The sequence below is a fragment of the Mobula birostris genome, chromosome 8, assembly GCF_030028105.1.
Source record: "Mobula birostris isolate sMobBir1 chromosome 8, sMobBir1.hap1, whole genome shotgun sequence".
Lineage (NCBI taxonomy): Eukaryota > Metazoa > Chordata > Chondrichthyes > Myliobatiformes > Myliobatidae > Mobula > Mobula birostris.
Genome location: NC_092377.1, coordinates 161,517,320 through 161,539,846, shown reverse-complemented (window position 1 = coordinate 161,539,846; position 22,527 = coordinate 161,517,320). Strand labels below are relative to the sequence as shown.

At 41.5% G+C, this 22,527-nt stretch overlaps 1 protein-coding gene across 1 annotated transcript in view; it reads right to left on the bottom strand.

The window, feature by feature from the left end:
* Positions 1–2,201: 2,201 nt before the first annotated feature.
* Positions 2,202–22,527, bottom strand: part of mxd1 (MAX dimerization protein 1) — a 43,587-nt gene continuing 23,261 nt past the window's right edge. Inside the window, exons 4-6 of the mRNA XM_072266649.1 lie at positions 19,887–20,001; positions 17,888–18,047; positions 2,202–8,588 (exon numbers count right to left, since the gene is read on the bottom strand). Coding sequence (XP_072122750.1) covers positions 8,398–8,588; positions 17,888–18,047; positions 19,887–20,001 — 466 coding nt within the window. The 3' untranslated portion in view covers positions 2,202–8,397. The remainder of the gene's footprint in view (positions 8,589–17,887; positions 18,048–19,886; positions 20,002–22,527) is intronic.

Genomic DNA, 22,527 nt, shown 5'->3' with positions numbered 1-22,527 from the left:
AGCACTTGGCCTGGTGAAAATACTCAGCAATAGTCCTGGCCATTTCAACAGTTTTGCCCTTCAGATTTACACCCATTAAAGCTTCTGGCTTGCAGAACCAGGAAATGCTAATATTAATTATGGGAGATTTGTCCCTCAGTATAAGACCATGCGACATGGGAGCAGAATTGAGCCATTCCATCATGGTTGATTTATTTTCCCTCTCAACCCCGCCCTCATGCCTTCTCCCTGTATCCCTTAACACCCTTACTAATCAAGAACCTCTCAACCTCTGCTTTAAATATACTGGATGACTTGGGCTCCACAGCCATTTGTGGTATCACAATCCACAGATTCACCATCATTTGTCTAAAGGAATTCCTCATTTCTGTTTGAAAGGGTCATCCTTGTATTCGGAGCCTGTGTTTTCTGATTCATAGACCCTCCCTGCACCACCCACCTCCCCCCCCCCAACTGCAGGAAACATCCCCTCCACTCTATCTAGGCCTTTCAATATTTAATAGATTTCAATGAGACCCTCCCCTTCCACCACCATTTTTCTAAACTCCAGTGAGTACAGGCTCAGAGCAATCAAACACCACTCATACATTAACCCTTTTATTCCTGGGATCATTCTCATGAACCTCCTTATCCAGACCAACATGCATATACCAAGTAGCTATTTCCTGCCTGTAAATTTTACCAAAGCATACAGTACTGTGCAAGTCTTTGGTGTGTGTGTGTGTGTGTGTGTGTGTGTGTGTGTGTGTGTGTGTGTATATATTATATATATATATATATATATATATATATATATATATATACATACACACATACATACACTATAGCAAGGGTGCTGAAGACTTCTGCAGTACTGTAGTGATCGAGAAATAGATAGATATACTTTACTGATCCCGAGGGAAAATGGGTTTTGTTACAGCCGCACCAACCAAGAGCAGAGCATAAATATAGCAATACAAAAACCACAAACAATCAAACAACAAAATGCAAATTATGCCAGATGGAAAATAAGTCCAGGACCAGTCTATTGGCTCAGGGTGTCTGACTCTCCATGGGAAGAGCTGCGCGTTCGATGGCCACAGGCAGGAACGACCTCCCATGCTGCCCAGTATTGTATCTCGGTGGAATGTGGCCGAAGTCCAACAGTAGAAAGTTCAATATCCAGTCTACAAACAATTGTTCCTCAATTGTAATACGATCTTATGTATTGCACCGAACTGTTGCCCCCAAAAGCAACCAATTTCATGCCATATAATAAACCTGATTCTGATGTTGTGAACTGAGAGTGGGAAGGGGACATGGCGAGGGGTATCATGGTTGAGAAAAGAAGGGAGAGGGGAGCGAGTGAGAAGCACCAGAAAGACGTTCTGTAATTATCAATAAACCAATTGTTTGGAATCAAATGACCTTGCCTGGTGTCTCAAGGATGTGCGTTTCTGCACTTGTGCCACCCTAGTTATATACTGCAAATGCCTATGATTTTTGTACAGTGCTGTATGTAACATAGAATCTTACCTCTAGGAGATTGACCTGCGATCAATAGATGGTTCAAATTCAACCCAAAAGTTGCAAGTTCAATGTCTGGGTGACTGCACTTGTTTTCCTTTAGAGGCTCACTAATTCCTTAATTTCGTCTTGTACTGCTGACCAGGTGTGACCTGGAAAAGCAGGAAGAATACCTTTGAATGAAGATGGGAAGAGATCCTCACCATTTTAGACCACAAGACATAGGACCAGAATAGGCTGTTTAGCCCATCGAGTCTGCTCCCACCATTTGATTATGGCCGATTCATTCCTGGGATAATTCTCTTAAGCCTCCTCTGGACCCTCTCCAATGCTGGTACATTCTTTTCTTTCCTAGATAAGAGGCCAAAAACTGCTCACAATTCTCCAAGTTTGACCAGTGCCTTATAAAGCCTCAGCATTACGTCCTTGCTGTTATATTCTAGTCTTCTCAAAATGAATGCTTACATTGCATTTGCCTTCCTTACCACTGACTTGACCTGCGAGTTAACCTTTAGGGAATCCTGCACGAGGCCTCCCAAATCCCTTTGCACTCGAGTTCTTAATTTGTTTTTGACGACAATCCACTTTTAAGTTAGATATCGGTACTTGAATCACTTCAAGTCCAGAACAATTCTGTGTTGCTGGAGGGTGTGGAGTGCGATTACCGTGAACACATTACAACAGAGACGATATAATAATGAAATAAATTGTTTTTTTTAATTTTATACAACAGTCAAACAATACATTAAGTATACATACACACAAACATGTCTAACACATACAGTAGCATGACACATGTGCTACCTGGAATAAGCACCACTGTATGGTCCTGACAGAGGGATAAAAAAGGTATTTACAATAATCAGCATATGAAAAATAAAGAATTGTGCCCTCCCCTCCATTAATCATTTGTGCAGGGTCATGCTGAATCTTTTACCTTGCATATAAAAATTTAGTATCTCTCCCCACCTCCCCTAAGTGCTTCAGTTTCTTATGTACCAGCTCAAGAATGGAAAGATCAGGCAAATGATTGGAACAAAATATTAGGGATTAAAATTAACAAGATCCTAAAGAAATAAACATTTCTACTCGGTCCAGAATAGAAGAAAAAGAGATTTATTCTAACCAAGCAACTATCGTGCAAGGTACATTGAACAACAATTCTCTGAGCTAAAGCACAGAGACTAGGTGATGTCCCCGTGGTGAGCGAGTTAGGTTTGCCTGCATGAAGTCCTTCGGTTGGACACAAATGCTGCAGGAAATGGAGGAATTCTTCTAACTGGGTGGGATGTAGTTGTTGGTAATGAAACTGGTCAAAATTCTATGTCAATCTATTCAGATTTTAAAATGAAACTACAAGCCTGCCTTGCTCATCCAAATGCGCACATTTCTCACCTCTCCTGCACAGAACTGTGAACATTCTTCAAATGTGTAGGGTTTGAAAGGCTAAGCACATTTGTCTCTGAGAGACAAGCTCATCTGTGTGCTGAACTGAGGCAGTGGTCTGCAACTGATGGGCTCCTGGCCCAGCTGCAGTGTTGACTGGCTTTATGGCTGTGAACTCACTTTTGTGAACTTTAGTTCTGAAATGTTATTTGCATGATTTGTGGTTTTTTTTGCACACTGGGTTTTTGACAGTTTTTTTTTTAAATGGGCTCTATTGCGTTTCTTTATTTTGTGGCTGCCTGCACGGTTGTATATAGTATAAATACTTCGATAATAAATGTACTTAGAACTTTGAAGAACTGGAGAAACTCCAAAACAAAATAATTCAAACATAGTTTTCAAATTCTCAGGCATATATGAAAATATCTTAAAAACTAGATCTGTAGAAGCAACCTGTGCCAATACTGCTAGGGAGTTTCTGGAAGCACTTAACACATTCCCAGTGCCATTAATCCATTCCTTTCCACACGTTCCCTTATGCAGCACCTGCTTGGCTAAAACAGGTGATCAGTCTATATGAAGGCTACCCAAAACCAAGTTTTGCCTTCAAATTACCCAAAAAAGCAGGACTGATTCCAAATGCTATGATTTTCTGCAATAAGCACTTAAGTGTTATGGGAACAAAGCCCAATTTCTTAAACTTTTATAAAAATATTTTATGAAATCAGTGTAGAACCACTGCTCCTTGCCACTTTTTAAATCTTAGCTACACACTGTCTAATATTGAATCACGGAATATTGGCAACTGGTTACAATTACAGAGGCAGTTTCTATTTCACAATATGACATGGAAATTTAACCGGACAACACTTGTCTGGTCAATAGGGACTCAATTGTACACACTTGTCATTTATTTCTAAGTTGGACTTCAATTGGGCTTATTGTGCCCTGCTTCCTCCCCAACCCTCTCACTTGGTGCACACAATGGAAGACTGACCACAGCATTCACATGGAACCACAGAAATGAAGTACAAAAGGACGTACAAGTATCGCGAAAGGTTAAGTCCCAGACTGAACAATAACTGCACCATGTAAAACAGTCTTAATTAGTAGGGTGTCAAAGGTTATGGGAAGAAGGCAGGAGAATGGAGTTGAGAGGGATAATAAATTAGCTATGATGGAATGGTGGGGCAGACTTGATAAGAGCAGATTTAGGCAATTTAGCCTTTGTCTCATGGTTTTAAAAACTGGTCTCAGCTAGCACTGGCCCCATTCCACCATTGAAGAAAACCTGTGGTGATAACTCAGATATATTCCAATTTAACCAAGTGAGGTCACGTCTACTATCAGGTGCAGTCAGTGTGCAAGCTGGGAGTTCAGTATGAAAAATGATATGTGAACAAACTCACAACAAAAAAAACCAAAATCTCCGCACAGTTTAAATCTATAGACTCTGGCGGACTAAGTGCACAAAAATCATTAAAATTCCAACAGAGGAGAAGGCACAATATCACCATCCTGAAACGGTGTGTGTCCAATATATTCCTCACCATCAAATGCTCCAAGGTGTTTCTACTGTGTTTTCAAAAAGTGCTCAATTTAGAAACAAGGCAGTTAGGCTTTTCCTCCCCAATAACGAGGTTCTCTCGTTTGCACAACAAATGGAGAGAGAGACTTTGGTGAGAGAAAAGGTCACACTGCAATGACACTTTTTAAATTACAATCTGCACATACCAGGCATCATTCCACCCCTCACCCATTAACAGGCTCACTAACGTTTTCAATTTTATTTTATACTGCGTGTGGTTGCCAAAATATTGAAAATTAAGTGCATCATTGTGGATACATCAGTTTGTTCTCATCAGGCAGGTAAGTGTGATCCACTGTAGGCATTCATAGCACCCAGGTCTTCAACTAAAGACTTTGCTTGGTATTTGAAAATGTGTTTCAACTTCTGATGCGCTGGTGGCTAACAGGGCAAACTTTGAGGGTTAAGGGTGGGAAAACATCTTCAGGTGTATGTTATTGGAGAGTGCTACATGCTTAATTGCACTGTGCTCGAGGGAAGAATTTGTCCTGTAGCATATTGCTGTTAACAAGCACAGTAACAACTCTAAAACATTAAACTTTAATTATTAATTTAAATTTCACAATGTAAGATGGGAATATTTTGCAATTCCTAGTTTAAAAAAAATCCACGCATGCCTATCATTAGTGAGAAAGATTAGTGCAAATGTGGGAAGGGTTGTCATATCCTATACACGATTAGGAATCAAATTCAAACAAGAAGTGCAGCTGGAAATGAGAATTTTTAAAAACAATTTCATGTGTTCTCTCTGCTCGGCAGAGTGACATATTGGTGCAATGTATTGAATGCTCAGCACTCATCATATACCCACCATGCAGGAGAAGTACCGAATTTCTGTCTACACATTGATACCAACAGCAAACACACCTCTGGACTGAGGTTTTCATATCTGCCATTTAGCCCCTCTTATCAATTTATGCAGTAAAACTGCAAATGTGCAATACATTGATGGTATGGAGCTGTTTTTCTTTTTTTTTCCCACCCCAAAACACAGGGCAATACTGGGGTCAGTGTTACACTTACGTTCAGTGCTGGCAACTTTCAGGTAGAAGCGCAGGTAAAGTTAGTTCCTGTGTAATGATTGAAGTGAAAGGACAAGGAGGGCAATCCAGGGGAAGATGCAGATTGGGAGAGAAACGATTGGTGTTGAGAAGTGGAAAAAGCTCTAAAAATAAGCTGTAATTAACCAACTGTGGATGCATTTTCCAATTGCAAAGAGCCATTATAAAAAGGGAGTGAGAGAAGATAACTAAAAGAACAGGCAGGTTTTGATGGGGCTACAGTTTTACTGTAGCCAAAACTCTAAAATAGATCTATGGCCACCTCCTGGAGGTGGCTTTCCACCCAGTGAGTTTGGCCTAGTACATGCAACATCATCCTTAACCTTCAAGATTGGTACAGGGGAAATCTCACATCCGGCACCAGACACAAGTCAAAATCACAAAGGTTTGAACTTAACCCTGATGCCAATCCTATGAAGATCCGGCTAAAGTTACAGAGTTGCTGTCAAGACACTTCATTCAGCTGCCTTCCTGGACTGACTTCAGTTGTCCAGAAAAGTAATTTCCTGATACAGGTTGAAGAGAATCATTAATTCATTGTTGTAACAGATGTTTGCTGGTTGCTTTAAGCAGGTGGTCTCCAAGACACCCCATTTGTATTTTTGTGCAACTGTCACAAAGTGTTAATAATTGATCTGTTGCCATAAGCAACGCATGGGTAAAAGTGGCCTGCCACTAAGAAAAGTTAATGCCCCTGTCTTAGGTGTGAGAAAGGGCAAAGTTTCTGTAAAACTGCACCAGACCTTTGTACCAATATTTCTTAAACTTAGAGCTTATTTTGCCTTACGGTTATGATAAATTGCTAGAAACTGCACTAGAGCTGCTATGGACAGATCTTTTAAGTTTAGATTATCATTTAAGGAGTGCAAAGATAAAACATACAATTTAATTAATGCTTTAACAAGCCTTTCAACTTTCTCACTGAATAGTGAGCAAAGGATTAGGTTTCATATTGCAAGTACTTGCATGAATGTCTGTGAAATGGAACATCTAGAATACAAGTATTATTTTTGAACAATAAAAGGATCAAGCAAGCTTTCCGTAGTACATGTGGATTGGGCTAGAACATAATCCAAACAAAACAACAACAAATAAAAGTAGATTAAAATAAGCAATGAAAAGTAAATATCAAAGATGCTTCAACTTCCTAAGACAAAATGGAAATGCTTGGTCTGCACATTATCAGAGTAAACAGTCAACTCACTGAAATCTCTGGCTAGCATCGAGTGCATCTGCCAACGTCCTCAAGAACGTCATATCACTATGGACGGCATTAACTTCAACTTCCAACTCAAAGAATCGGAGCACCAGATATACTGCTTGAGCACTGCCATTTAATATGAGTTGTTTGTGCTTCCAACAAGCTGCTGTTACTTTCCCAGCATGGTACGGGGTTGGAAATGGGTCAAGTCTGCGAGGATTTGAGAGAGATGTTAGCTCAAAGCTCATGATTCAAGTATGCTCATCAGCAGGCGGGGACTCTGGGGTTTTCCATGTCAATGTTTAAGGAGGCACATATAACATGCCAATGAATTTGGACTGTAGCCCATGCAAATAGGTTTTAATTATAACTATCTAGTGTGCTTATCCTCCACATCCTTGGACTATACTACCACGTGGAAAAACAAGAGTTTCCAGTCAAATTTCACAGAGAAATTCAATGAGCTACTCAGATAATGGCTTCTCAAAACAATATGGGAGAGGAACAAAACAGATCGTAAATGGTTACAGACTCCAGAAAGCACAAAACATGAATTCCTCACTGATAATATGAATTCCTAATGTCCGGGATGTTAAAAAGTTTAGGATTTATAGTGACCATAGAATCTAACTGTAGCATTATTCTCAAAATCTCTTGCAATCTTAGAATACGAGTGTTTTCTCATGGAAAATACTGCACATGCTAGGAATATTCACGATTTATGGCAGAATCAGAGTGGAGAAGCAAGGTGTTAATTATTCTGAGCATTTCTTTCCTTCTGAAGACTGCATTGGATTTGCTGTGAATTTCCAGCATGCACAGTATTTTGCTTTTGCATGAGAACCCTCAGTGAATTCAACAAGCCACCTGAAAACAAAGGTATTCAAATCTAATGGTTACATATTTTTTAAAAAATCATCAGGTAGAATTTTCACTTCTCTTCCAGTATTTTTTAGAGCAATCTTGTGGAGTGTCTCAAGCAAGATTGATCACATGGAGTGCACAAAGTATCAAAATGATTGGGGAATATGGTATCAGAAAGGTGGGATATCTAATCAAACTGAAATTCACCTATTCCTGATTCTATATTAGGTAACATATTAAGACATGAAAGCAGATGCACATTTGCTCTAACATGTCCAATTTGTTGAAAACACGAGAGAAATTCTCATATCACAAACTTGAAAATCCCATTCTATGTAACAAGCATTACTCAGCACCCTTAGGCTAAGTTTCTTTGCAGGCTAACATGCAGTGTGATGCATCTGCCTGTGTGGCACACATGTAGCTATTTAATAGCTCTCTTTCCAGTCCAAGGATGCAAGCATCATCCGAGTGCTTCAAAATACAGTGGAGGGGTGGAGAGAGGAAAAGGGACAACTTACGAGGTGAAAATGGTTGTGCAAGAGTAAGTATGATATAGAAGAGCTAGACCAACAAATATATGAAATGTGCCTTCAGTCCTTTCCCTCTCTAAACCTTCCGTACTTTCTTAAAGTAATCTGTAGGTTCTAAAGGGAAAATCTGAAGCACCAGGAGACAATAAGCATGATGAATAGGAGAGAAAAAGACATGTTGTGCTACAGAACACTAAGTCCAACCATGGAGCAGTAACTCATCATATGAAAGTAGTTATCCGACTGGACTGGTTTTCCTTATAGGCTGGCAAGAGTTTTATGAGGAGCTGGGAGCAGTTTCATTCTCTTGATGCCTGTACTGAAGTACCCCTCATCACTGCCGCTGCTCTTCACACTGATCTGCTCATCAGAGTCACTCACACTGCTATTGCTCCAATCCAGGTCTCTTGATATGTATTCAGTGCTTTCCACGTCCACATCGATTTCTTCTGCAGGTTTAAAAAAAAATCACGCACAGTGAGAGGTTTTGCCTTTTGTTTCGTGCATGCAATCATTTTAGATTTCCTTCCTGCTTTATAAATCGCATGCTCAAATTAGAACACAGTACAGTACAGGAACAGACTCTTTGGCACCCAGTGTCTTTGCTGAACATGAGGTCAAATTAAATCAAATCTCATCTGCCTGCGCATCATCCATATCTCTCCATTCCCTGCATTTTCATGTCTATCTAAAAGCCTCTTAAGTTTCACACGGGTGATGTGTAAGCAATGTACGTTTTAATTAGTGTTCTATGAAAGTTTAAAGGAGATGCGCAGAGCAAGTATTTTTTTTTTGTACAGAGGTGAGTGCCTGAAATGAGCTGCCAGAGACAAAGATGGAAGCATCTCGTTCCAGGCACTCATCTCTGTATCAAAAAAAATTCCCATGTGCATCTCCCTTGAACTTTTCCCATTCTCACCTTAATTACTCGCCGTCTCCTATTTGAAAAATTGTAACAATAAAACCTTTATTTTGTATTTTATAGAACACTATTATAAAAGGCCTCCCTTACACTGGTGAGACCTGCCGTAAATTGGGGGACTGCTTCATTGAGCATCTCTGCACCATACGCCACAAGCGTGACTTCTCGTTGGCCAAACATTTTAATTCTGTTTTTCATTCCCGTTCCGATGTGTGCCAAGATGAGGCCACCTTCAGGCTGGAGAAGCAAAACCTTATATTCCGTCTGGGAAGCCTCAGACCTGATGAAATGACTATTGATTTTCCCTTCCAGTGGGCAAATTCCACTCCCCCCCACCCTTCCTCTATTCCCCACTCTGACCTTTCACTTCTTCTCACCTGCCTATTACTTTCCCCCCCTCCCCACCCTCCCCAGGGTCCCCCTCTTCCTTCCCTTTCTTCTATTGTCCACTCCCCTCTCTTATCAGAGTCTTTCCTATCCAGCCCTCGAGCTTTTCCCACCCACCTGGCTTCAACCTATCAACTTCAGCCAGTGTCTTTCCCCTCTCCCCCAACCTTTTTATTCTGACATCTTCTCCTTTCCTTCTCAGTCCCGATGAAGGGTCTCAGCCCAAAATGTTGACTGTTTACTCTTTTCCATAAGTGCTGCCTGAGCTGCTGAGTTTTGGATTTCGAGCATCCACAAACTTTCTTGTGTTTGTGATAATAAAAAGAACACACAAACACAAAATCTCTCTTCGTATATCATTCTGGCCAACCCTGGAATGTCTTGTGATCGTCACCACTCCCCTTCCTTAGCAAGAACATCCTTCAAAAGGAGACCAAAATTGCACAAGTCATTAAAGTCCGGTCCTGCCAAGACTGTACATTGCTCCTGCACTTGAATCTTTCCAATGTGAAAGCCCAGCAGAGCATTTTGCCTTTTTAATTGGCTGCTGTGCCTTCATGCTTACTTTCAGCAACTGGTCATAGTCTTAAGAGTAATACAGCGTGGAAGGTTTGTTAAGGTTGCTATAGCTGGGGGTGGCAATTGGGAAAAGCTCCCACTACCTATTAAATGCTCCCAGCAGCGTTCACCTCAAGAAGCCTCTGACAGCCAAGTCCAGCTCCTGGCCCTCACCTGTGGCTTTGCTACTAAGCTCCATGGAAGTGTTTCTACTGACAGGAGAAGGGGCAAAGGCGGATTACTGGCATCTTAAACCAGTCACCTCAGGCAGATGGGGCTCGTCAGCTGTGGCTAGCAGCTAATCTAGGACAAGGAAAACTCTGATCTCAAACCTCTGGGGAAGGCTTTGGGAGTAAACCCCAAGGGAAAAATCCACAGATTGAGTCTCGAAGGCAGTTCTACACTGAGTTCAATGCTGGCTGGCAACTCCTGCGATGCTGCTGGTACCAAATTGTATTAGTCTCTGCCACTCCTTTGGGTTGGGCACCAGCTTGCTCTTCACTTCGTGCTGCCCTGGCTTGCATACCTAGACAGCTAGGACGCAACATTCATGGTTGACCCTGAGCTACGGAGACCTACTACAGCATGGAACCAGGTAATTTAGCCCAACTTACCCACATCAAACAAGATGCCCACTTAAGCTAGTCCAATTTGCAAGTCCTTGGCCCATATGCCTATACAGCTTCACTATCTATATATCTTCCCATATGCCTATACAGCTTCCCTATCTATATATCTTCCCATATGCCTATACAGCTTCCCTATCTATATAACTTTCCAAGATGCTCAAGGACAGGCAGATATCATTATGCCGAGTCATCCATATCTCATTATATATCCCCTTTCCTAATCAGTCACTACAGAAATCATTCTTTCTTGATTTTAATCACCAAAATGTAATATCTAACATTTATCCATATTATACTGCACTTGACCACTCTCTCAACTTGTCCAAGTCCTTTCAGGATTTCTCTGCATCCTTCTCAAAGCTCACATCCTCACATTTCCACTCAGCTCAGGATGGTCTGCAAATCTAGACCTACTACATTAAGTTCCCACTTTTAAATTATTAATAAATAATCAATAGCTAGGAATCAAGTGCTAACTCCTACAGCAGCCGCTAGCCACTGCCCGCTCATCAGAAAAACACTATTTATTGATACCATGACACCCCTTTCAGTACCTTACACCTAAACCCACGTTTCGATTCTGCATCCTTACTCAAGTCTTCTTAACATCCAAATAATATCACATTCATGGGTAGTCCTCATCCATTCCAGTTACATCATCCAAAAATAATGTCCCAAATGATTCCTCAAGCATTCCTTTAGGTATATCCAGTTTAACATTGTCTGATTCTGTCAGCCTTCCATTATTCCATCTTTCGGTGACAGACATTTTACACACTAACAATGTCAGATTAACCAGTTTACTTTTACTTTTTCTAGCTCCCCTTCAATTCATTAGAAATCTTCCAGAGTCCAAAGGACTTGTGAAATTCACTAGGAATACATCTTATTTTTTTTGTTTTATAGCTCCATAATATGAGGAAGTCTGCAGATGCTGGAAAACCAAACAACACATGCAAAATGCTGGAGGAACTCAGCAGGTCAGACAGCGTCTGTGGAAATGAAAAAAAATGTTTTAGGCTGAAACCCTTATTCGGGACTGGAAAGGGGTAAAATGCAGGAATAGAAAGGGTTGGGGGGAGGGAAGGTGAATTGAATGGCTTGTCATATGAAGAGTGTCTGATGGTTCTGGGCCGGTATTCACTTGAATTCAGAAGAATGGTGGGGGGAGAACTCTCATTAAAACCTATCAAATGGTGAAAAGCCTTGATAGAGTGGATGTAGAGAGGAAGTTTCCTATGCTGGGAGAGTCTAAGACCAGAGGACACAGCCTCAGAATAAAGGGGCGTCCTTTTAGAATGGAGATGAGGAGGAATTTCTTTAGCCAGAGAGTGGTGAACCTGTGGAACTCTTTGCCACAGGCAGCTGTGGAGGCCAAGTCTTTATGAATATTTAAGGCAGAGGTTGATTGATTCTTGATTGCTCAGGGCATGAAGGGATACAGCGAGAATGCAGGAGATTGGAGCTGAGAGGAAAGTGGGATCAGCCATGATGAAACGGTGGAGCAGACTTGATGGGCCAAATTCCCTAATTCTGCTCCTATATCTTATGGTCGTATAGGATAGCTACAAGGTGATAGATGAAGCCAGGTGGGTGGGAAAGGTCAAGGGCTGGAGAAGAAAGAATCTGATGAGAGAGGAGAGTGGACCATAGGAGAGAGGAGGGGACCCAGGGGGGGGTGATGGACTGGTGAGAAGAGGTAAGAAGTTAGGGGAATAGATAAGGGAAGAGGGACCTGCTGCACTCCTCCAGAATTTCTGGATAATATCAACCTTCAACCCCATCAATTTCCCAACACCATTTCATTCAATCTCTATCACAAACCCTATTGCTTCCAAACACATCAGGGAGTTTTTATTTGTGTTTTTCTTTGGGAAAACAGAGCCAAAGCACATGTTTAGTTGGTCTGCCACCTTTGTTCCTCATTATAAATTTCCCTACTTCTGAATATGGGAATCAAATTTTATCTTCACTGATCTGCTCACACATCTTGAGTCAGCTTTTGTCTTCTGCAAGCTATCTCTAATCTCTTTTTACATAATCCCTTTCGCTGACTTTTCAATTGATCCCAATCCACAGTTTTGCTGCTTTTTCTGGCCATTTTATATTTCTTCTGCTCGGATCTAATACAACTTTCAGTTTATCTTCGAAGCATTCTTCCAGTATTTTTTTCTACTAGACAAAAGTGGTCAATTGTTGTTCCATTGTGAAGCTTCAAGTAATGTTTCTCAATTGATCATAGTCAACTTCTATCTATCATACAAAAGTTATTAAAATATTACAGCCAGCAATATTGAAATAACATGGTAATTAGGGCTATCATTACTTTGTGAAAGGCTAATCACGTTGGACCATCGCCTCCCAACCTGGGTCCACAGACTCCTCAGTTAATGGCAAAGGTCCATGGCAAAAAAAAAAGTTGGGAACCCGTGTTAGACCAATGTTCTTTTAAGTAACACATATTGTGGATAAAGGGATGTATAATACTTCCCAAATGCAAACATTATTGCAAACTATAAAAGTTTGTGGTGTGTCAGAGTAGAGACATGTCTCCACCAAAAGACGTGTAAGGCACTCCTTCCCTCCACTAGCCTGCAGGTCACCCTTGAACGAGATGTAGCACCTACTTGCTCCCTTGATCAGTGTCATGTGAAGCCATGGGAGCAGGTGGTGGGTGGTCGTACAAGCAGCAGGTACATATTACAAGTCCTGGTTATGTGACCACTGATGCCAGGCAGACAATCTCTGAAGAGTATTAATAATGGCTGCGGTCACCAGTCTTGTGAAGACACTGTCAACAAGGCAATTGCAAACTACTTGAGTAGAAAAACTGCCAAGAACAATCATGGTCAGAACACCATGATTGTCTACGGCACATGAAGATGATGACGATAGTGTAGGATGTGACGTAATGGCATGGGTAATAAGATGGATTATGAGGACTCAGTGAAGTTATGGACCCGTTTCCATGCTGTACGAGCTTGTGTCAAGACTGGTGACCGAAAATAAACTAAAGCGGGTATTAATGGGTTATTTTTCTGGTTGGCAAAATGTAATTAGTTAGTCAATGCCTTGGTATTATGCTTCTACAATTTAGACAAATGATTTGGATAAAGAGATTCAATAGATTGTTACTACAGTTACTAGTAACACAAGGGTAGGTAGGAAAATAAGTTGTGAAGAAAATGCAAGGCGGCAAAGACCTGACAAATCATAATAATGTAACAGGGTTCAGCTTGGAAAAGGAAAGTTAAATGAATCTAAATAGCCATGACGTCCCAGATTATGGTTCACAAGAGGCTAGAATGCAGATATTAATATAGCCTGGGGGACTGAATACAAATGTGGGAGGTTATGCTATAGTTTATATAGGACATTGGTGAGACCAAATCTGGAGCACACTCTGCTGTTACTAGTCTCCTTGTTTATGGATGGATGCAGATGCTTTGGAAGTAATTCAGAGAAGTTTTACTTGACTGCTATCTGGAATGAGCAAGCCATTTCATGAGGAACGTTCGCATCCACTAGAATTCAGAAGAGTGAATGGGAGCTTGACAAAGATGAAAGATCAGCTTTATTTGTCACAGCGAAATGTGCCACTTGCATCAGTCCCCAAGATGTGCTGGGGACAGCCCGCGACTGTCAACATGCTTTCAGCACCAACGCAGCATGCAAGCAACTAACAAACAACTGCACGCCTTTGGAATGTGGGAGGAAACATGAGCATCTGTAGGAAACTCGCGCAGTCACGGGAAGAACATACAAACCCCTTACAGACATGATGAATGTGGAGAGAAAGTGATTTTGTCAGAGAATCTAGAATTAGATGTGACTGTTTAAAAACGAAGAGGTCAACCATTTAAGATGAATGAGAGAAAGTTCCTTTCTCAGAGTGCTGGGACTTTTTGGAACACTGAATTAAAGGCAGTGAAAGACAAAATATTTAAACACCGGTTAGATATTGGGTTGGCACTGTAGCATAGCAGTTGGAGTAGCGCTATTATAGCATCAGTGACCTGGGTTCAATTTCCATCGCTGTATGCAAGTACATTTGTTCTGTGACTGCATGGGCTTCCTCCAGGTGTTCCGGTCCTCCCACACTCCAAAGATGTATGGGTTAGTAGGTTAACACAAAATAATCTGCAGATGCTGTGATCAAAGCAACACTTTCAGTACGCTGGATGAACTCAGCAGGTCCGGCAGCATCAGTTAGAAACGATGAGTTGATGTTTCAGGCCGGAACCCTTTGTCAGGACTGAAGAATGAAAGATTGGGAAGGATTTGAAGAATGCTTGTAGCTTCAGTTGAAAGATCAGTAATTTGAAAGACAAAGGGGTGGGGGAGGGGAAGCATTGACGTCACAGCCCTGAAAACAATGGATAGTAGAAGAAGGAGGCGGAACCATGAGGGAGCTGGGGGAGGGGGTAGAGTGACATAGGGATAGAGGAAGGGAGGGGGAGGGAATTACCAGAAGTTGGAGAATTCTATGTTCATACCAAGGGCCTGGAGACTACCTAGACGGTATATGAAGTGTTGCTCCTCCAACCTGAGTTTAGCTTCATCATGGCAGTAGAGGAGGCCATGTATGGACATATCTGAATGGGAATGGGAAGCAGAATTGAAGCGGATGGCTACCGTGAGATTCTGTGTTGTGGCGGACGGAGTGGAGGTGCTCAACGAAGCGGTCCCCCAATCTGCGTCGGGTTTCACCGATGTAGAGGAGGCCGCACCGGGAGCACTGGATGCAATAGATGACCCCAACAGACTCACAAGTGAAGTGTTCTCTCACCTGGAAGGTCTGCTTGGGGCCGTGAATGGTTGTAAGAGATGAGGTGTAGGGACAGGTGTAGCACTTACGCTTACAGGGATAAGTGCCGGGTGGGAGATCCTTGGGGAGGGACGTGTGGATAAGGGAGTCGCGGAGGGACCGATCCCTGCTGAAAGCGGAGAGGGGTGGAGAGGGAAAGATGTGCTTAGTGGTGGGGTCCTGTTGAAGATGGCGGAAGCTGTGGAGGATAATGTGCTGGATCCGGAGGCTGGTTGGGTGGTAGGTAAGGACAAGGGTAACCCTGTCCCTGGGTTAGTAGGTTAATGGTCACGTGGCTGAAATTGGGTGGCGCAGACTCATTGGGAGGGAGGGAGGGAGGGAGGACAGATGGATAGATACAGGATAACTAAAGTAATGAAAGTCTACCCAATATTGGCAGGAATACTGAGATGGAGATAACAATTAAATCAGTGTTTATCTATTGAACTGCAGAACAAGGTCGCAGGGACAAGTGGCCAATTCTCGCTCAACTGATTTGAACCATGTGATATGAATGGAATGCAGGAGATAGTCAAAGATGTGGTTGAAGTAGGTACAATAATATTATTTAAGAAGCACTTAGGTAGTTACAAGGAGGAGCAGGACATTGAGGGATATGGGCCGAACACAGGAAATTGGGACTAGCTTGTTGGGTCCATAGTTGGCATGGACTGGGTTGGGCCCGATGAACTGCATCATGCTGTATTGCTCTATAATTCAGTGGGTCAAGCAGCATTTATGGGGAGAACAATTAGCTGAATTTGGCTCCGTCTTCACGAAGAAGAACATAAGAACAAATCAAGTCAATGATTAGAATACGAGAAATAGTAATGGAGTAGGGCCTTCAGTCCAATTTAATCATTCAGCTTGAAATGGCTGATCTTCTATGTGATATTTTATGTGATCTTCTATGTGATATTTTTCCCACCTTACCCCTTTATTCTTTCAATTCCAAAATTCAATTGATCTTCACTTTGAAAGTAATCAATACTGAGCATCTATAATCTTCTATGGTAAAGACTTCCTAAAAATATATCCTCACAACGGTCCTGAACAGCCTTGCCATTAATTTGAGACTGTAGCAATAACATTTTGGCCAAAGCAAATACCTTCCCTGGTATCTACTCTCTCAGAATTTTGTATGTTTTCGAAGTCATCCCTCCTAAAACTAGAGCACAGTGGCCTCGCTCACTCAAATCTTCTTCAAATGACAGTCCACCATTTCAGAAGCATATCTGGTAAACCTTCATCACATTCCCTGTATAGCAAGGATATATATTTTTTAAACTCTCAGCTTATGCAGAAAAATGTACGCAATGCTCTAAATATGTTCACCGAGACCCTGCAAACTAGACTAACACATCTTTTATCCCTCTATGCAATTCCTTTAAACATAAAGGGCAACATACCATTTTTCTTCCTAATTGCTTTTTAAAATTGTTGCAAAACATTAGCATTTAGTGGCTTGTTTTCAAAGTCCTTTGAAACAATTCTCAATCTTTCACCATCTCAAGAAGCACTCAATATTTGTTTTTCTATTGAACTGAGTAACCTTATTTTGCCCCCATCTCGTGTTTTTTGTCTAATCACTGAGCTTGTCGCTATCTCCTATCGTTCTCATCACTACTTACATTCCCACTTAGTCTTGAATCATCAACAAACTCAGAAATTACATATTTGGCACAGTTTCAAAGAGCATCCCTTTAGAGCCGAGAAGAAGAAGAATTTCTTCCAGTAGAGAGGGTTAATCTGTAGAAGTCATTACCACAGAGAGCTGTGGAGGCCAAGATTTTGAGTGTGTTTAAAGTAAAGACCAATAGGCTCTTGAGCAACAGACACAAAATGTTGGAGGAATTCAGCAGGTTAGGCAGCATGCATGGAAATGAATAGATAGTCAATGTTTCGGGAAGAGACCCTTTTTCAGGACTGAAGAGGAGGCATTTTGTGCGCGTGTTGCTCTGGATTTCCAGCATCTGCAGACTTTCTAGCGTTACTGATAGACTCTTGATTCGTAAGGGAAGTAAGAATTATGAGGAGAAGGTGGGAGAGGTACATTGAGGAAAAAAGTCAGATATAATGGAATGAGGAGCAGGCTTAAAGGGCAAAATGGCTTAATTCTGCTCCTACATCTTATCGTCTTATGATTTCCGCAGCCTAAGAGTTGATATAGATTACTTTCTGGAACAAATCTGCTAAAATTAAAATGGCAGGACAGATTTGAGGGGGGTCAACAAGCCTACTCCTGCTGCTATAATTGTGGTCCAACTGGTATTCCAGAAGCTTCATGCCTAAGACTTTTGCACAGTACTGTATCTCTGAAACAATTTTGCAACTATGTGAGAGTTAAGAAGAATTTTGATTGCGATACCAGTGCGAGAAGTTTGTGATTGGTTATAGATTAACCAATCATTTTGTACTAAATGGAAGCTCTCTATAAAATATTACCTTGATCAGAGTCTGATCTCTCTGAAGAAACAGTTGATCCTATGCTATCCATTCGCGTCCTCTCTATGTTAAGCAATTCCAGCTGCCGCTTCAAATGACGCTGCTCCCGTTGTAGCTGGTCAATCTGGTGCAGAGCCCTTCTGTCACCTTCTTCAAGTGTCTAGAAGGAAAGACAATTACTTTAAAGAGGAAAAACCTGCACATCCTGGGAATCCTGAAAAAACCTGATTATTTATTTTGAGAAACAGCATGTTAACAGGCCCTTGTGGCCCAATAGGCCAGTGCTGTCCAATTACACCTACATGACCTATTAACCAATTAGTCTTATGAATGCTTGGGGGAAGCCAGAGCACCCAGAGGAAATCCACGTGGACACAGGGAAAACGTACAGACAGCAGCTGAATTAAACTGGATCGCTGGCATTGTAATAACGTTACACTGTTACGTCACCATATGCCCCATTTGAACAAGGCAAAGTTAGAAACTGAACATATTTAAATTGGAATCAGAGGTGGAAGGAAGGTTGTTACAAGGTGGAGACTTAGAGCAAACGAATGAACAATGTAGAGATGAACATTGCCTTCTGAGGGAGCGTGGTGAGGGCTTGGTAACGGACATTTGGAAATTTTTTAAAAATTGTTTTGTTCACACTGACCAGTAGATCAGGGGTCTGTATAAATATGAAAGTAAAACATGCTCAATATTCCAAGGATAAGCTTTTGTCAACTGGATATACTGATCTACCTGAGTGTTAAGGGCTTCAAGTTCCTAGGAGTGAACATTACCAATAGCCTGTCTCAGTTCAACCACGAATACCACACAGCCATGAATGCTCACCAACATATCTACTTTCTCAGGAGTCAATAGGAATTTGGCAAGTCCCGGTTGATCCTCACTGATTTTTAATCAATGCACCATAGAATTACTGAGTCATAATGGCTTGGTATGGCAAATGCTCCAGCTGAGACTGCAAGAAACTGCAGAGACTTTTGGACACAGCTCAGCACTTCATGGAAAGCAGCTTCCCCTCCGTAGACTCTGTCTATACTTCTCACTGCCAGCAGTAAAACAGCCAGCATAATCAAAGACCCCACACATCCTGGACATTCTCTCTTCTCCCCTCTTCCATTGGGCAGAAGATAAAAAATGTCTGAAAGCACTTACAACAAGGCTCAAGAACATCTTTTACCCTGTTGTTATAAGACTATCGAATAGTTCCCTAGTATAATAAAATGGACTCTTGCCCTTACACTCTACCTTGATATGATCTTGTATCTTATTATTTACCTGCACTGAACTTTTTCTGTAGTTGTTCCACTTTATTCTACATTGTCACCTTGTTCTGTCTCAATGCACTGAGTAATGATCTGATCTGTACGAACAGTATGCAAGGCAAGCTTTTCTCTGTATCACGGTAAATGTCACATTAACAAACCAATTCTCGTAATATTATTGGTGAGGCAATATCTCCCTTCCACTTCATCTCTAAGGACTTTCACAGATCTAAATTTAAATGACAGTGCAAAGCATGGGCTTTGAGGTATCAGTCATCAACGATAACCACAAAACACTTATAGGAGCAACACAAAGAATAAACACAAGAGATATGCAGATGCTGGAAATTCAGAGAACACACACAAAATGCTCAAGGAAATCAGCACATCAGGTAGCATCTGTAGAAAGGAATAAAGAGTCGATGTTTTGGGTGGAGACCTTTCATCGGGACTCTGTAACAATGAAAGAGTAGCATCCAATAACAGCTGAAGAAAATAGACTATGTAGTTATGCAGGCCATGCCATTAGAAATACTTTTGTCTGCTGTCAAAAGTGTAAACAATGTCTAGAAAACATGAACCACACAGTTCAGTTACTAGGAAAACATATCTGATTGCCATGAAGTCGTTACATTCGATAACATCTAATGGCCAGCAGTTCTGATGCTGAGATGGAAGTTTTCTGCAGAAGTAACAAGGTTACAGAATTTCTCCCCACAGCTTACCTTGATGTGTAATTTGGCTTTCATAAGTAAACTTAGTGTGGTATGTCTTGTATTCTCTGCTCCCACTGGTACCAATTCTTTCAAGCGTTCCAAGCAAAGTCGCAGATGGGCCCGTCTGGTTTAAAAAAAATGAGACACTCATTTAAAGTCACAACCTGGAACTATCTGGGAATAACTCAAGCAATTGCAAACTTTTTGACATGTAACATACACACACACACACACAAAATGATGGAGGAACTCAGCTGGTCAAGCAGCATCTATGGAGGGGAATAAACAGTCGATGTTTTGCGCCGACACCCTTCATCAGGTCTGAAAAGGAAGGGGGAAAGAAGCACAAACTGGAAGGTGATAGGTAACAAGTTCCCAGGAAGCACAAGAGGCTGTGATATCAAAGGCTGAACTCCTTCCAATTTAAATTTGGCTTCCTTTTAAAATAGCTACATTTTAAAATCTATTTCATAAGCTGATTGAATGATCATTCAGGAGCAGAATTTGGCCATTCAGACCATCAAACGTGCTCTGCTATTCCATCATGGCTGATTAATTATCCCTTTCAACCCCATTCTCTTGCCTTCTCCTCATTTGATGCCTTTACGAATTAAGTACCTATCAATCTCTGCTTTAAATACACCTAATGGCTTGGCCTCTACAGCCATCTGTGGCAATAAATCCAACAGATTCACTAAAACAGGTTGCTCAGACTAAAGGAAATAAATAAAGTTACTTTCGCCCAAAATAAATTTAGCTCCTGTGAAGTGCATTGGTGTTACAGAGGTTCCTTCTTCACCGACTACAAAATGTCACCATGTGAAATTGGCAAAAAAGTAACCAAAGAACAGAGTGCCACCATTAAGCCAAGTCAACACTTCAAAGGCATCACAAGTCACACTCACTGGCAAGAGGATCCACGATGCAGCCAAGAACTCAAGGATTGAGAATTGCTAGTTGCATCCAAACTTAATGTGTTAAAAGTTTTCAATAGTGCACTGAAGAATGCTCCTCCTGAGAGAACAATATTAAGTTTAAGTAGATTCTTAAGAAACCAATGGGGACAACAGTGGATTACATTATTACTGACGTGGCAAATTGTTTCTCAGTTTCAAGAGGCCAAGTTACTTACTGCTGCTCCTAACCCATATATTTTGATATGTCCTAAAGGGGATTGGCTGCATAAAAGCAGAATTAGGCTGCCCATAAACAAGGATCAACTCCACTGGTCAGCGCCAGAAGCAGTCAAATTGGACTCCCTTGCGTGCTGCAGAAGCTGCTGTAAACAAAAAAAATAGCCTTGCTGATCCCTCGTGTTATTCACAGTTTGCTCTCTGAATCTGCACACAGTGCATTAATTTACAAGTTCTGGGAACGAGGCTGGGATAACATAGCACGTTATTTCATGCAACCCTGCAGAGCACATGGTATGTGCTACTTTTGCTGAGCTGAATGGGCTACAAGTGATGGACCTCAAGCGAGCAGTCAATCTGCAGACATCAAGCACCAGTTCAGCTGCTCCAATTTAAATCAGCCAGCTCTGATGGAGTCTCAGTCTGAAACACCGACTGTTTATTCCTCTCCATAGATGCATACTGACCTGCTGAGTTCCTCCAGCACTTTTGTGTTTCTGGATTTCCAGCATCTGCAGAATTGCTTGTGTTTCTAATTTAAATCTTGTTGTTTGAAAATAAATCAGCAAACATTAGACAGTATCAGTTTGCCTAGAAACGCTTTGCTCGGCTTCAGAAGCTTAATGATCTGATAAGAGAGGATATAAAATGATATTCTAAATTTACTCTAACATCTCAATATTGTCATTAGAATAACTGAATGCACTCAATGGCCACTTTATTAGGTAGCTTTTGTACCTAAAAAAGTGCCTACTGAGTGTACATTCGTGGTCCTCTGCTGCTGTAGCCCATCCACGTCAAGTTTCAACATGTTATGCATTTAGAGACACTCTTCCTTACGCCACTGTTAAGGCCAATTTATACTTCTGTGTCAATTCTACGTCGTAGGCACCTCCCCAAAAATGTAACTACGCGTTGCGGTGACGCAGACCACAACAACTGTGATTGGTCCGCTTGGAGACGATGAACCAAATCGTCAAGTCTACCTGCCGACATCCGAAAATATTTGAAATGCATTTCCTTGTCCATGTCTCTCAGTGGCCGGACAAACACAGAAAATTCACCCTCCTTCTGCCTCAAACCGTTCAATGGACGTACACACCATCTCCTCCAACGTCTTCTCCCTTTTCTGCCTTGCAGTAATTTCAATAAAAGTAACTCTTGCTCAACACTTATTAGCTCCAACTCCAACATGATGCACTCAGTTTCAGTCACTATTGTTTGAAGTACACAAAGAAACTCAACACAGTGGCATAGAAACCCCACCGCCAACTAGCGTTTTGGCGGTGAATTGCAGAGCAACGCAGATACACTAACGCACAATTATAAATGCTCACGATGGCGTAGGCCACTTGTGTAGGCTACAGCATAGAGCCTACGCACAAGTATAAGTCAGCCTTTATTTGAGTCACGGTCACCTTCCTGTCAGTTTGAACCAGCCTGGCCATTCTTCTCTGACCTGTTTTCACCCATAGGATGTTTTTTTTCGCACCATTCTCTGCAAACTCTAGAGACTG